This window comes from Eremomyces bilateralis (genome assembly GCF_010015585.1).
Source record: "Eremomyces bilateralis CBS 781.70 unplaced genomic scaffold P152scaffold_7, whole genome shotgun sequence".
Classification (NCBI taxonomy): domain Eukaryota; kingdom Fungi; phylum Ascomycota; class Dothideomycetes; order Eremomycetales; family Eremomycetaceae; genus Eremomyces; species Eremomyces bilateralis.
In genome coordinates, this window is record NW_022985073.1 from 1,289,327 (window position 1) to 1,301,577 (window position 12,251).

General features: G+C 51.2%; 5 protein-coding genes across 5 annotated transcripts; 3 read left to right on the forward strand and 2 right to left on the reverse strand.

Annotated features, from left to right (window-relative positions):
- Positions 1 to 2,231: 2,231 nt before the first annotated feature.
- On the forward strand, positions 2,232 to 3,525 carry P152DRAFT_473276 (uncharacterized protein; the record flags this gene model as incomplete). The annotated part of the gene is made up of 4 exons (XM_033681220.1): positions 2,232 to 2,856; positions 3,003 to 3,065; positions 3,125 to 3,456; positions 3,499 to 3,525. 4 exons carry the CDS (start codon positions 2,232 to 2,234, stop codon positions 3,523 to 3,525), a joined length of 1,047 nt encoding a protein of 348 aa, XP_033535195.1.
- A 184-nt stretch (positions 3,526 to 3,709) lies between these two features.
- Positions 3,710 to 7,442, reverse strand: P152DRAFT_457921 (putative C-1-tetrahydrofolate synthase mitochondrial precursor). Its single transcript, XM_033679333.1, has 3 exons — positions 6,838 to 7,442; positions 4,256 to 6,786; positions 3,710 to 4,193 (listed from the first exon to the last, which is right to left on the reverse strand). Exons 1-3 carry the CDS (start codon positions 7,018 to 7,020, stop codon positions 4,085 to 4,087), a joined length of 2,823 nt encoding a protein of 940 aa, XP_033535196.1. The 5' UTR covers positions 7,021 to 7,442; the 3' UTR covers positions 3,710 to 4,084.
- Positions 7,443 to 7,704: 262 nt separating this feature from the next.
- P152DRAFT_457923 (uncharacterized protein) lies at positions 7,705 to 8,780 on the forward strand. Its single transcript, XM_033679334.1, has one exon. It carries the CDS (start codon positions 7,832 to 7,834, stop codon positions 8,720 to 8,722), a length of 891 nt encoding a protein of 296 aa, XP_033535197.1. The 5' UTR covers positions 7,705 to 7,831; the 3' UTR covers positions 8,723 to 8,780.
- An 861-nt stretch (positions 8,781 to 9,641) lies between these two features.
- P152DRAFT_395466 (uncharacterized protein) lies at positions 9,642 to 10,472 on the forward strand (the record flags this gene model as incomplete). Its single annotated transcript, XM_033676305.1, has 1 exon — positions 9,642 to 10,472. The coding sequence occupies one exon, from the start codon at positions 9,642 to 9,644 to the stop codon at positions 10,470 to 10,472; it is 831 nt and encodes a 276-aa protein (XP_033535198.1).
- An 800-nt stretch (positions 10,473 to 11,272) lies between these two features.
- Positions 11,273 to 12,201, reverse strand: P152DRAFT_448860 (uncharacterized protein; the record flags this gene model as incomplete). Its single annotated transcript, XM_033678079.1, has 1 exon — positions 11,273 to 12,201. A coding segment is annotated over one exon (929 nt), but the record flags the coding sequence as incomplete, so codon positions are not given.
- Positions 12,202 to 12,251: the final 50 nt, after the last annotated feature.

Genomic DNA, 12,251 nt, shown 5'->3' on the forward strand with positions numbered 1-12,251 from the left:
TTCATAAGAGTTAGCACGCAGCGGACTGCCAAACACAGACGCACTACCAGATTTGGCATGCATAAACTGGTATACCGTCCAATCAGCAACTATCGTCCATCGTTATTTGCAATCTCGGCAGTGGAGGGGACTACATTTGGGGTAGCGTGACGCCAGAAGCGAAGCTGGGGAGAGACCACGGACTGGACTCCAGAAGTCTGGGCCTCCCTGTTGACCGTTGACATTATTGACCTCTGATCCTCTCCCGCTTCTGGTTGTCCTCACCTCCTGCAGCCTGGCCTTATCGGATTTGTGGGCAAATATGGATTAGTTCCTAAACCACAGGGAGAGGGGGAGAGCCATGTGGAAATTGTGGTTGTTCGATAGAAGACGCCGAGGCCCACGTTGCAGGCGAGATGCTGGATGAGCAGGGGTATTGAAAATATGCGACTATGATTGGATAAGATGCCATGGTCCTTGCTCTCTTTTAAATTACTGGCCTACTGGGTCCCTGGAATGCGTTGGCCTCATCTGATGCTGCACGCTGCAGCTGCAATTCGGAGGACAACGGCATGGAACGATCAATCATCAACTTTGAAATGTGAACGCCCATCAGGCATCATGGCATTGTCGCTATTCGCCAGCGGCTCAGACTGCAATGGCATTCACTCTTCAGATAAGACTCATGGCAAGTTTGCTGTTCGAAGTCGAGGAGATTCATAAACCATGCCAGCTCCAGCCTTTAGGTGATAGGGGTATACCGTATACCGTAGTGATGAGTATTCTGTCCGATAAGATACGCTTCCAAACGGGCCTGGTAAATACCGATATCGCCTTCCCTTATTCATCTTTTATTGCGTATATAAATAACAGGTCATTATATTATATGGTCTAGTTGCAAGAGCATGGGAAAAATCCGATATGGAAGTCTGGAACGCCCTTTTCGAATCGCATTTCTACTTCCGCGCTGTCTCTCTCCCCCATTCTTTCTCAAACCCAGTATATAGGAGAAGAACTCCGTAATCAAGTTTCCGTCGATCTATATAGTTGGAGAAGGGAAAATCGTGTATGCTACGAACCCAAATGATGTCCTATGGATGCAGTTGGTATTGGTGACTGTCTTTCTACCTCAGGATGAATAGGTCTCCAGACTAGCAACTAAAGCCGCTGCGCTTCCTTCGTGAGATAATATTGACTCTTGGCCGTCTCTTCTCATACATCTAATTGCCGGTCCATGTGGTATAATATTCCCATTTTCCTTCGTTGGTTATCGCAGCAGCAATTACACCAGAGATATATAGATTTAGTATGAATAAGACGACGGCAAGCTTGGTTCATTGGGAACATCGTAGATGATTGGTATTCAGTTTTGTCAGTCGTTTTACATTCTATTCAATCTTCCGATCGATTCTTTCCATTGGGAGTCCGTCTTGCACTTATTTATGACATGATAGTTTCTCGGGGCCATGCTGGAATCTGCCCCTACCTACACACAGGAATTAGTACTGTACCTGTCGGCACTTGGTGTGGGAAAATAACCGTTCAGTAAAGAGGACCTTCGGGAGAGTGGATGTCAGAGGATTACGCATCCCACAACGAACTGCAGCGATTGAGCAGGTCGAGACTACAAACGGAACGAACGGGGAAACATTCTGATACGGAATTCGCCGCAAGAGATGGAAGACTGAGGGCGATGCTCATGAAACTGTGGATGCATGTCATGACGCGAGGCAGAGGGTGCCAGGACAAGCTGAATTTCCTCGACTCCGAGTTGCTCTTATAGAATTCAACGTACGTATTTCGCAAGTAAGGGCTCTTTATCTAGGCGGCTGCGTGCAGGTAGGTTTGTCCCTTGAATTGATGCTCATTGAAGTGGACACGGGCGTCCAGCACGGGGCTCTTTGAGCGGTGAAGGTTCTGAATTCTGGAGATATCCGTAGAAGCCAAATTCCATGTGAATGTTTGGCCAGGTGGCCTCGATCTCTATTCAGCGAATGCAACAATTCATCATTGTGGGTCGTTTGTGAGAATACTGTAAATATGATGAATGCAATACTGTTCTCTCTCGGCTCCCTCTCTCTCCCTTTCTTCTTTCTTTATATACTGTATACAATCCCACTCAATCCCATTCAATTTCATAGCAGTATATTGTCAAACTTCAATCTCCCGCATTCATACCACCTGTCCCAGTTCACTCCAGAGCCTCACTCCTTCCCAAGAAAAATCAACGATACCAGTCCCATCACACCAAGATGACTGATTCCAGCAACTCAAGCGGCTATGAGAAGGCGTTTAAGGAACCCATTGTAGAATTGCGATGGTGTGAGTGCTGCGTCCGCCACGTCGCCGTCACTGCCTGGGCCTTCCACCTAAACACTCGCCTGCACGTAGAGAACGCAGCTAGGCGACCTTCTGCTCTGTCACTGGCACAGAACATTTCAGGGCTGTCGATCCGGATGGACGGGCCATCCGCAGCAGTGCCTGCACCAGTGCCGCCAGTGCCTGCACCAGCGCCAGCACCGACGCCAGTCCCAGCGTCGGCGTCTGCAGCCGCTCCTAGGACGGCCCTACCAATCGTGGCAACGCCCAATCCAACCACTGGACAAGAAAAAGCTACCAAAGCTGCTGGTTGGGGCGGGTACACCCACTCCGTCCTCCCGAAGACCAACGCCCATGTAGCACCTGCTAGACGAGCCGCCTATTTCGAGAACAAACCCATCGACGCCACTAGGCAGGAACATGTCGGCTATGGTGCCGCACCGCCATGGTCTGTTCGCCGCTTCGAAGGCAGTCAGCGTCGTGGCCGTGGCCGTGGCCGTGGCCGTGGCCGTGGCGATACGCGCTACGTCGGATACGCTGGAGCCATTACAGAGCCACGTTCGTGCTTCCTCTGTGGTAGCATGCAGCATATGTGCCGGTACTGTCCCATAAGCATGTGTTATGGGTGCAATCAACGTGAGTAAATCTCTTTGTGATCTGGTTAGGCGGAACACTTGATTGAATGACAACTAACAACAATTCAGGCGGCCATATGCGAGAAGACTGCCCGAACCTGCCAAGTCGGGCACGCCGAGGAGGGTCTTGCTGTAAGTATCAAATTCGCATATTATGAAAGTATGAAATGTTTTACTGAAAGCAATCATAGATGGACAATCCTCGGCTATGGCTAGCACTCGTCAGTCAATGCCTCACGACAAAGACGCCCGACCAGGAGGCCTCGACTCCTTCCAGAACCTCCCTGAACCTGTGAGCCCATCATCGAGTACCTGGAGGCTGACTCCGGCCCCGGGACTCCTTCCCAAGCCACTCCGGGTCGAGCCGATCAGCTATCCAGGCTCACGGACCACTGCCGAGGCGATCACGACTGCCGTACCCAAGCCGCAGCAAGCTCACAGCCGATTTGAGGAGGACCTCATCGACTTCGGCGATGAGGACACTCCGGACACCGGTGTTGCTGCTTTGAGTGCCGGGGGTCAAGTCACTCCGGTGGTGGAAGGGGAGAACCTGCTCATGGGCTAGCACGGTGATGGGGGGTGGGTGGAGTAAGGGTATTCCTTGGGGTGGGGGCAGATATGTGTGCTTGGGGAAAAAGAAACATGGCGGGGGAGAGGGATTCATGAGGGAAAATGGACGAATAACTGCGACTTGTCAAAGCATCAAAGTCGGCCACTGCAAGCATACACGATATTCACATAAATGCTCGCCAACGCGATATCAAGGCTCAAAATCAGGTCTTACATAGAGGGTTAGCTGACACTGTTTTCACATAAACACCTGCAATGCGGGCATCCTGATGTACAATATAACGACATAGGAGAGGTATATCTCCCTTTGGTGCAAAAGTACATGAAAAGCATGGGATAGGTTCTTTCTTTCATTTAGTGCGAGCGTACACGAAAAGCATGGCAAAAGCAACTATTTCGGCAATTGCAGTGGTGGCACTTGCCTTCATTTCCTAAAATAAAATGAATGGACATGTCATCCGTGGATGGTTAAAGGAACCAAGGATTCCCTGCGCCTCGCTATGCGGTGATGTTGAATAAATTGGTGTGCTGCGTGGCTCCACGCTGCAACCCACTGGTGCGTGAAATCGCCTTTAGCTTGACTAGAAGAGCCCATCAATCTCACCAGTCTCGGGATCGACGTCGACGTTCAAATAGCCTGGGGCAGTTGGCAAGCCGGGGATGGTTTGAATGTCTGCAGCAAGAGCATACCTACGCACAAGTTAGTCCAGACTGCTTCTCAACCTCGCGTTCGAGTCGACTCGGGGACTTACAGATATCCGGCACCCGCTGCCATCCGCACATCTCGAATCGGCACTGTAAACCCTTCCGGTGCACCTTTTAAAGCTGGGTCATGGCTGAGCGAATACTGCGTCTTCGCCACGCAAATGGGCAGGTTCCCGAAACCTTGCTTCTGATACATATCGACCTTCTTCTGTGCGAGTTCGGAAAACTCTACTGCCGAGGCGCCGTAGAATGACTTCGCAATCTTGTCGATGCGCTCTTGGACGGTGCCTTCCAAGTCGTATAGGAGTTTGAAGTCAGGCTTCGGCTTCTCGGCAGCTTTCAGGATACCATGAGCAAGGTCCACAGCGCCCGCTCCGCCGTCTGCGAAATGCGTCGCGGGGATGGCATCGTCTGCACCAGCAGCGAGAGCTTCTTCGCGCACAACGGCAATTTCAGCGTCCGTGTCGGTGTGGAAGCGGTTGATGGCAACAACAACTGGGACGCCGAAGGATTTAGCGTTGGCGATGTGTTTATTGAGGTTGACGCATCCTTTACGAAGCAGGTCGATGTTTTCGGTGCGGTACACCTCTTGTAGTTGAGCGCCCGGGGTGATATCCGGACCGCCACCATGAACTTTGAGGGCACGAACGGTGGCGACCACAACAACTGTGTCAGGGACAAGACCAGAGGAACGGCATTTGATGTTGAAGAAACGCTCGCCACCCATGGTGAAGTCGAATCCGGCCTCGGTGATGACCACGCCGGTCTTCTTGTTGTGATCTTCACCGGGTTCGGTACCGGCAAGTTTCAGGGCCAGTTTGTCGGCAAGGATGGACGAGGCACCGATCGAAATATTGGCGAAGGGACCGGCATGCACGAAGACGGGCGTGCCTTCGAGCGTCTGCATGAGATTTGGCTTGATGGCATCCTTCATGAGCGCGGTGAGCGCTCCCCCTGCGCCGAGATCATCGCAAGTGACGGGATCACCGCTTCTTGAGCTGGCAACAACCATTTTGCCTAGACGTTCCCGCATATCCGCGAGCGAGTTGCTAAGAGCCAGCACGGCCATGCACTCGCTGGCGACCGAGATGTCAAATCCGGTCACGCGTGTTTGGCCCTTCTCAGTGCCTGCTTGACCGACCGTGATCCCTCGAAGGTGGCGGTCGTTGACGTCGAGCACTCGTCGCCAAGTGATGGTATCAGGGTCAATGTCAAGGCGAGCAAACTTCCTAATCTCTTCTTCTGTGAGCTCATCCGGGTTCGTCTTGTCAATCCCAAGCTTCTTGAGCCTCCGGAACATGATAGGCACAAATTGCCGTTTCCCACCCTTGGTAGGGACCAATCGACGGTATAGGGCAGCATCTTTCTGCGAGTTCTCATGGAACATCCTTGTTTCGATCGCTGCTGCAAGGAGGTTGTTGGCAGCCGTGATGGCATGGATATCTCCGGTTAGATGCAGATTGAACTCGTCCATCGGGATGACTTGACTGTATCCTCCGCCAGCGGCACCACCTTTGATTCCGAAGGTTGGACCTTGACTCGGCTGTCGAACATTTGCAAAGCAAATTCGGTCGAGGTGGCCGGCGATGGCTTGACTGAGACCCATAGTGGTCGTGGACTTTCCCTCGCCAAGCGGGGTTGGGGTGATTCCAGTTACGACGATATATCTACCGTTTCTTCTATGCTCCAGTCTTTTGAGAATATTGAGGTCAACTTTGGCCTTGAAAGCGCCATATGGCTCGAGTTCATGAGGTGCGATCCCTACTTCCTTTGCCACTAGACCGATGAGTTTAGGTATTTGGGACCGCGATATCGCAATATCCGATGGAATGGGGCGTTCCAACTTGAGTGGCAAGGGGGTAATGTGCCTCTGATGCTGTCTTTCGAAGTATGCATCGGCTGCATCGACAACGTTCTGAAGGAGCATGGCCACAGTCATTGGTCCCACACCACCAGGGACGGGCGTGATAGCCGAAACCACTTGTGAAGCGCTCTCAAAGTCAACGTCTCCGACAAGTCGCTGGCCGGACTTCTTGGTCGAGTCGGGAATGTAATTCGTGCCAACGTCAATGACTACGGCGCCCGGCTTCAGCCATTCACCCTGAACAAAACCCGGTTTCCCGATGGCGGCAACCAGGATATCGGCTCGCTTGATGATCTCCGGTAGGTTCTGGGTTTGAGAATGGCATACAGTCACGGTCGCATCGGCGGATTTGAGGAGGTAGCTCACGGGGCTGCCGACGATATCGCTGCGCCCTAGGACGACCGCATCCTTGCCTGCCAGTTCCACACCGGCTTCCTTTAGGAGCACCATGACACCTTTCGGCGTGCACGGCGTGAACAGAGGCGTTCCGCCCCGCTTCGCCAATTCTCCCACGTTCGCAACTCCAAAACCGTCGACATCTTTCTCGTCAGCGACGTAGGAGGTGACCGTATGCTCAGAGATGTGTTTCGGTAAGGGCAACTGGACGAGAATGCCGTGGACAGTGGTTTCGTTGTTGAACTTCGTGATTTGCTGAAGCAGCTCTGCCTCTGAGATGGTCTCGGGATACTTCTCCAAGCTACAAACAATATTCGCCTAAATACTGGTAAGTGATCGGAATAGATTCCCAAAATTCGGATCATATACCTCCTCTGCAGCTTTCAATTTCATGCGAACATAGGTGCTTGAGTCCGCACGGTCACCGACCTGGACAATCACCAACGAAGGATTATATCTCGGGTTTTCATCCTGCTTCCTTCGGATTTCAGCACCCAAGCCTTCTCGGATTCCCTTCGCAATAGCGGTGCCGTCAATCTTAGTAGCTGCCATTTTCTCAGACGCCGACCACAATGATCTCACTGATGGTGAAGCAATTGAGGGGAGGTTGACGGGACGAGAGGGACAGCCGGTAAGCGGAGGGGTTCGAACAGATGGAACGATAGTAGCTTTTGCAAGCACATGCAACCCTGCACCACGCAAGAGAGCTTTCGGCGGTTTTCCCCGCAGTGAATAGGAACGAGATACCGCTTTCGCTCTGCAGATCGCTAGCATCGTGTCAACAGACCGGGAAATGGAAGTGCAGGCGATAGCGCCCCGATTGTGAGCAATTGAATTCCAAGAGCCATTGTTTCTCAGCCCTTTTGCATTTTGTACATTTCGCACATCGCAGTGAGTCAACAGTGGACACTGGATCGTGGTACAGTTAGCGGGCTGGTCTCGTCTGGTCCGTCTAGCTCTGGTAAATTTTCGTGCTGGAACCACAGAGCGGAGATGGTCTGCTTTCCGCTCCTCATGGGCGGATCCGCTTGTTTCGTGGAATGTGTCCGATGGCGGAGCGGAATTATTCACGGGACCTGTCCACCGCCAGTCCACATTCCACATTACCTCAGCAAGCTCAGGCTATTTGTGGTCGTGCCAAGGCACCGGAGCGGACTATACCTAATCGGTAAGTCACATGTGCTCCTCGAACAAATAGCCTGAGGATTCTGTCCACCTATTTCGGCGTGTGCCGTGAACTTTCATGCCAAATAGAAGACCATCTTTAACTCCATTTTTATCCACAACCACATGGTGCATCATCAATTGAATACATCCATTCGATTCCTCTGGGCTTTTTCCATAATTGATTGAATTTTGGGCCATGTCGGCCCAAAACCAGCGTCGTCAGAGTGCGCGGTTGAACCCGCCCATCTTGCCTCCCGCTCCAAGTCCTCGGCATATTGCTGCTTCAAACACATCTAATGCACCTCGTCAGAAAGTAAGAAGGTCTCAAAGACGCAGTAAAGCGCAGAGAGTAAACGAGATATGCCAATTCATGCGGAAAAAAAAAATTACATTACGAGAATTTATCCATGTCTACGCGACGACTCAAGGGTCTGGTGGTTATGGAGAGCGCCCTGCCACGCGTGCCAAACGGCTCGCCGAGGCCGTCTACGGTCAACCAGAGGTCTTAGACGCGCTGCAAGAACACCCCGCGTCTGGTGCGACAGGAATTGTCACTGTAAAGGGTCTGAGGAAGGAAATGAAGGCACTGGAAGAAGCCGGAGGTATGTTTAGTGCCTACCAAGTCGACCGTGTCCAAGAGAGAACTTCACCTGCCGGCATGGGAAGGGAGAAAGAGCCAGAGGGACAGAAAGTCGAGGACTACGAGCGTATACTGGGCGATATGCAGTTTGGGCAGATGTACGAGCAAGTTAACACTCATGCTCCTCTTCTATGTGGATTGCTTAATGGCATCATGGCGCCCAAGAGAGAGAGAAAAGATCGATCACTACGGGACCCTGTCAAATTCAACCACAGGATTGCGATAATCACGTCGATTCTCTGCTATTCTCGGGCGTCGGAAGGGAGCAACAAGTTTCCCCGCGTATTTGGTGCCTTTCTGCACTCAAATGGCGTGAAACGGCGTATCCTCGATCTTCTTCACCAGTTTGGGGTTTGTGAAGGCTACAAGGGAGTCCACAGACATCTCGAAACCGTGGCAGAACAAGCAAAGGCATCTTCACCGCCTCTCAGCATAGACGTCGACTGATTGCAACTAGGGAACGGTCCGTCGATATGGTCAGCAACTAGATGCCTGTGTTGTGTATGACAATTTCGACTATCGAGAAGGTATTAAGCACCAGCTCATTTCAAATCATGCAGAAATGCGCTCTGTGACAACGGGAAAGGTTTTCAGAGGCGCCGATATCCCCTCTGGTGGTTTAAAGCAGTCAATGCTGCACCGCGAGGTTCCACTTACAATAGAGGATCTTCTATACTCTCCTGGTGCAGCAGTATATGACGAGACCGCCGCCAAGATTGATACCTACTTTATAGCGGAGGCAATTCGATCGGTATATCCACTCGCGATCAAATCTATCTTCTCTACGTCCGGTATACCTTACCCCGCTATGCCAACAGTCGAGTTACTCGAGCTTCGAAAGACAGACAGCAAGACGCTCGGTCCGATTCTCTTCAACGAAGGTACTCTAGATGGCTCCTACGAGGTTATAGAGAGCATCTACAAGCACCAATTCCAACTAGATAATAAAGAATTCGACAACCGTCTGTTCTTGGCGTTTGGCGATCAAAAAACCTCTTCACTTATCCGATCTATGCAGGCTGAGCAAGTCGACGCGTCTATGGCGTATGATAGAAAAGACTGGCTGATAGGAGTCGCTGCTCTCTTTCACCTGCGTATGAATTTTCTATGGCTTATGCAAAAGACACATTACGGAAACATGGAGCAACAGGACGCTTCAACTCTCTATCACAACATCAACTTCTGGGGACGAAAGAATATTCCAGCGGACCGTGCAGCTTTTCAGGTTCTAGAAGAGCTAGTGCTTCACAGTTTCGACGCTCGAGTTGTTGGACTACTTTATACTCGCCTCGAGCAGTACGGCATCGATATCTCCGATCAAGAGGGGGTTGACAAGGCAATTCGGAACATGGATACTAGAGGGTTCATGGAACTGGTGGAGGATGTTCGCAGATCCGCATTTGAGCCGGAAGCCTGGCGACCATCGAAGGAGAAGCATACCAACAATACAGTCGATGAGGAGTTCCTTAGTCATGCTCGATACCTTCAACAAATGGTTGTGTACAAGACCTTGAAGTACGGCATCAAAAACGGAGATATAGGACTCATCGACCGAGTCATTGGTGTCTGTTGCTTTTACTTCGAGGGGACTGGACAATCAAACTACGCATTCGAAATGCTCTATCTAAAGCGGCTCACTAGCACCAAAGCTTGTGACAAGGAGCTTCGGCGCGCAATACTCTCGAATAGCCTCGTTAACCCGCATGGCTGTCGGGACACCTGGCAAGAAGTCGATCGTAGCCTTGAATATCTGAACCTGGAGCTGAAAAGAGAGCTTTGGGCCCGTCGAACGTCGACTTTCGGATTGGATGCTCTGTTCAAGACTACCTCATTAACGGCAGAATATACTGTTTGTCTACGCAGGGCAGTAGAGGACGCATTCGCCCGGAAGGGCAACTCCACACATTCTGTGCCCTCCGCGATGGATGATATTCATACATTAGCCTTTGAGCTGGCATGCGACTCGATTAAATTTTATGACGGCGGCAGGGAGGCAAGACATCAAGCACCAGACATACATACGATCGGGCTCGGAAGAGTAGCAACTCAAAAATTGGAGGTGTTTAATGCAAAGGTCATAAGAGATGAAGATCGAATAGTCGTACCACCTTATGAGAGGAGAGGAGCCACGGCTGATTTAGATCCTAATAGCGACACGATGGCGATATTGGTATGCGCATGCTCATGGAGTTTCTAGTCTCGTGCTAACAGACGTCGCCAGCCCTTGGCAGACAGAGATGTAGCCCATGAATGGGGTTTACCTTCGGACGTCGAGTCAGAGTAACCTATCTATAATGTCCACTCGCTGTGGTTGTAGCGGCTATTATTCCCTTTCTTGTTGCGAGGGCTTCACCTTGCGTTAGAGTCTAGAACGCCGAGGACGACCCGTTTCGTTTCTACTTCCCCCCCCCGGGTTAATATGGGACGTTTCAAGGCCCGATTACCATCAATTACACCTGATACCTCATTCTCGCCGTCTTCGAGAACACCTGACCTAGCAGAAGAATAATCTACGTTTGTAGATGTCATCAACCTACCCATAGATGTAAATGACGAGTTCGCTGATACTATGGTCATTGGTAGGGTAGGTAGATGGGAAGAGCACGAGGCTGACACCTCCCTTGCCTGAGCAATGATCCGCTCTAGCGAGGAAACGTACTCTTCTCGCTCACGCGCGAGTAATACTCTTCGTTCCTGATCAGGAGTTATCAGAGTCTCTGCTTCTATAGACAATCTTCTCTTCCGACCTCTGTGTTGAGATACTTGCTGTTCGACTGTGGGATGAGCGTGTTCGAATGGCGCCCTTCGTATTGGAACTTGAGCTGCCGCTGCGGTTCCTGGTGTATAGCGTCCGGGCCAGTTCCTCACTACATAGGACTTGATTTTATTGAACTCTTCGAACAGCTTATGGGAATGGTCTTTCATCTAAGCCGATTTCGTAAACTTCTCTAACTCAGCAGCCGAGCGGATGTTCGTATACTCTCTCGATATTGATATCTACTCTTCCTTCGGCGCGAATAACCGTGCTGAGAGTTCTGGCTTCATCATCCGATGTGCCGAATTCACAACGTTATCTCCCCAGAGGGTCAGGCGGTTATAAAATGCGCCGGATGCCGTTCCAGTCTGGGGCTTACGAAGACCAGTTGTGGTATCCCATGGGAAAGGTACCGCCCGCGCCAGATCTGGGTTACAGACATTACAGCACTCCTGCGGTTCAGGAGCCGGTAACCTAGATGCTGGATCCGATAGACTCTCTTGTAGCCAATCCATTAGGATTCGGCGTAGGCATGCGGATCGATTAACAAGATTGAATAGCGCCGGACAGTCATCGTGTAGGTCTGTTCGGCGTTCTCTCTCCGTTTTGCGTCGGTGCTGCTCTCCTGGTATATCATATTTAATGGCGTCTACGGCAATATCCGATTCATCATCTAGGATGTCACCGCCCACTCCTGGATCAGCAGAGTACGACTGAGCTAACCGGCTCGTGTTGGAAGGCCGTCTTAAACACGACGGCGTCTGAGTTCTGGATAGAAGCGCCGGTCTTGTCGATAAGATCCTGTCACCTATCGCCCAACTTTCCACCAAGAAGATGGCCTCTCCTTTAATGCCAGCCATCCTAGCTGCACGGCCAAATCGTTGGATAAGGACGCATAAGAGTCGTTCCAGAGGGAAGCCGTATTGGACAACTCGTGTGACATCCGAGAGATCTACCCCCGTTCCTAATGATTCTGTGGCCACCATAATTCGGATCTTAGAGTCCGCTTTGGAAAACTGGTCGTATATAGCATTCTTGTCGTTTGGAGTAGTGTGTGAATGGTAGACCTGGATAATCTGCTTGCAGTCGTGGGCCCCGACGGCCCCAGCTGAGAGTTTCTGTAGCCAGCCTCGCAGACATTCCGCACATTTTTGGATATCACGTCGGGAGTCTATAAAGATTATAGTCTTCGGAATTCGTTCCGGCGTTGGCGAGCCGTTT

Coding starts and splice junctions, on each gene's coding strand:
- P152DRAFT_457921 (XM_033679333.1), bottom strand. CDS start 7,020: ATGGCAGCTACTAAGATTGACGGCACCGCTATTGCGAAGGGAATCCGA. Junction 6,787..6,837: donor AATTGAAAGCTGCAGAGGAG/GTATATGATCCG, acceptor ACCAGTATTTAG/GCGAATATTGTTTGTAGCTT. Junction 4,194..4,255: donor GCAGCGGGTGCCGGATATCT/GTAAGTCCCCGA, acceptor ACTTGTGCGTAG/GTATGCTCTTGCTGCAGACA.
- P152DRAFT_457923 (XM_033679334.1), top strand. CDS start 7,832: ATGTCGGCCCAAAACCAGCGTCGTCAGAGTGCGCGGTTGAACCCGCCC.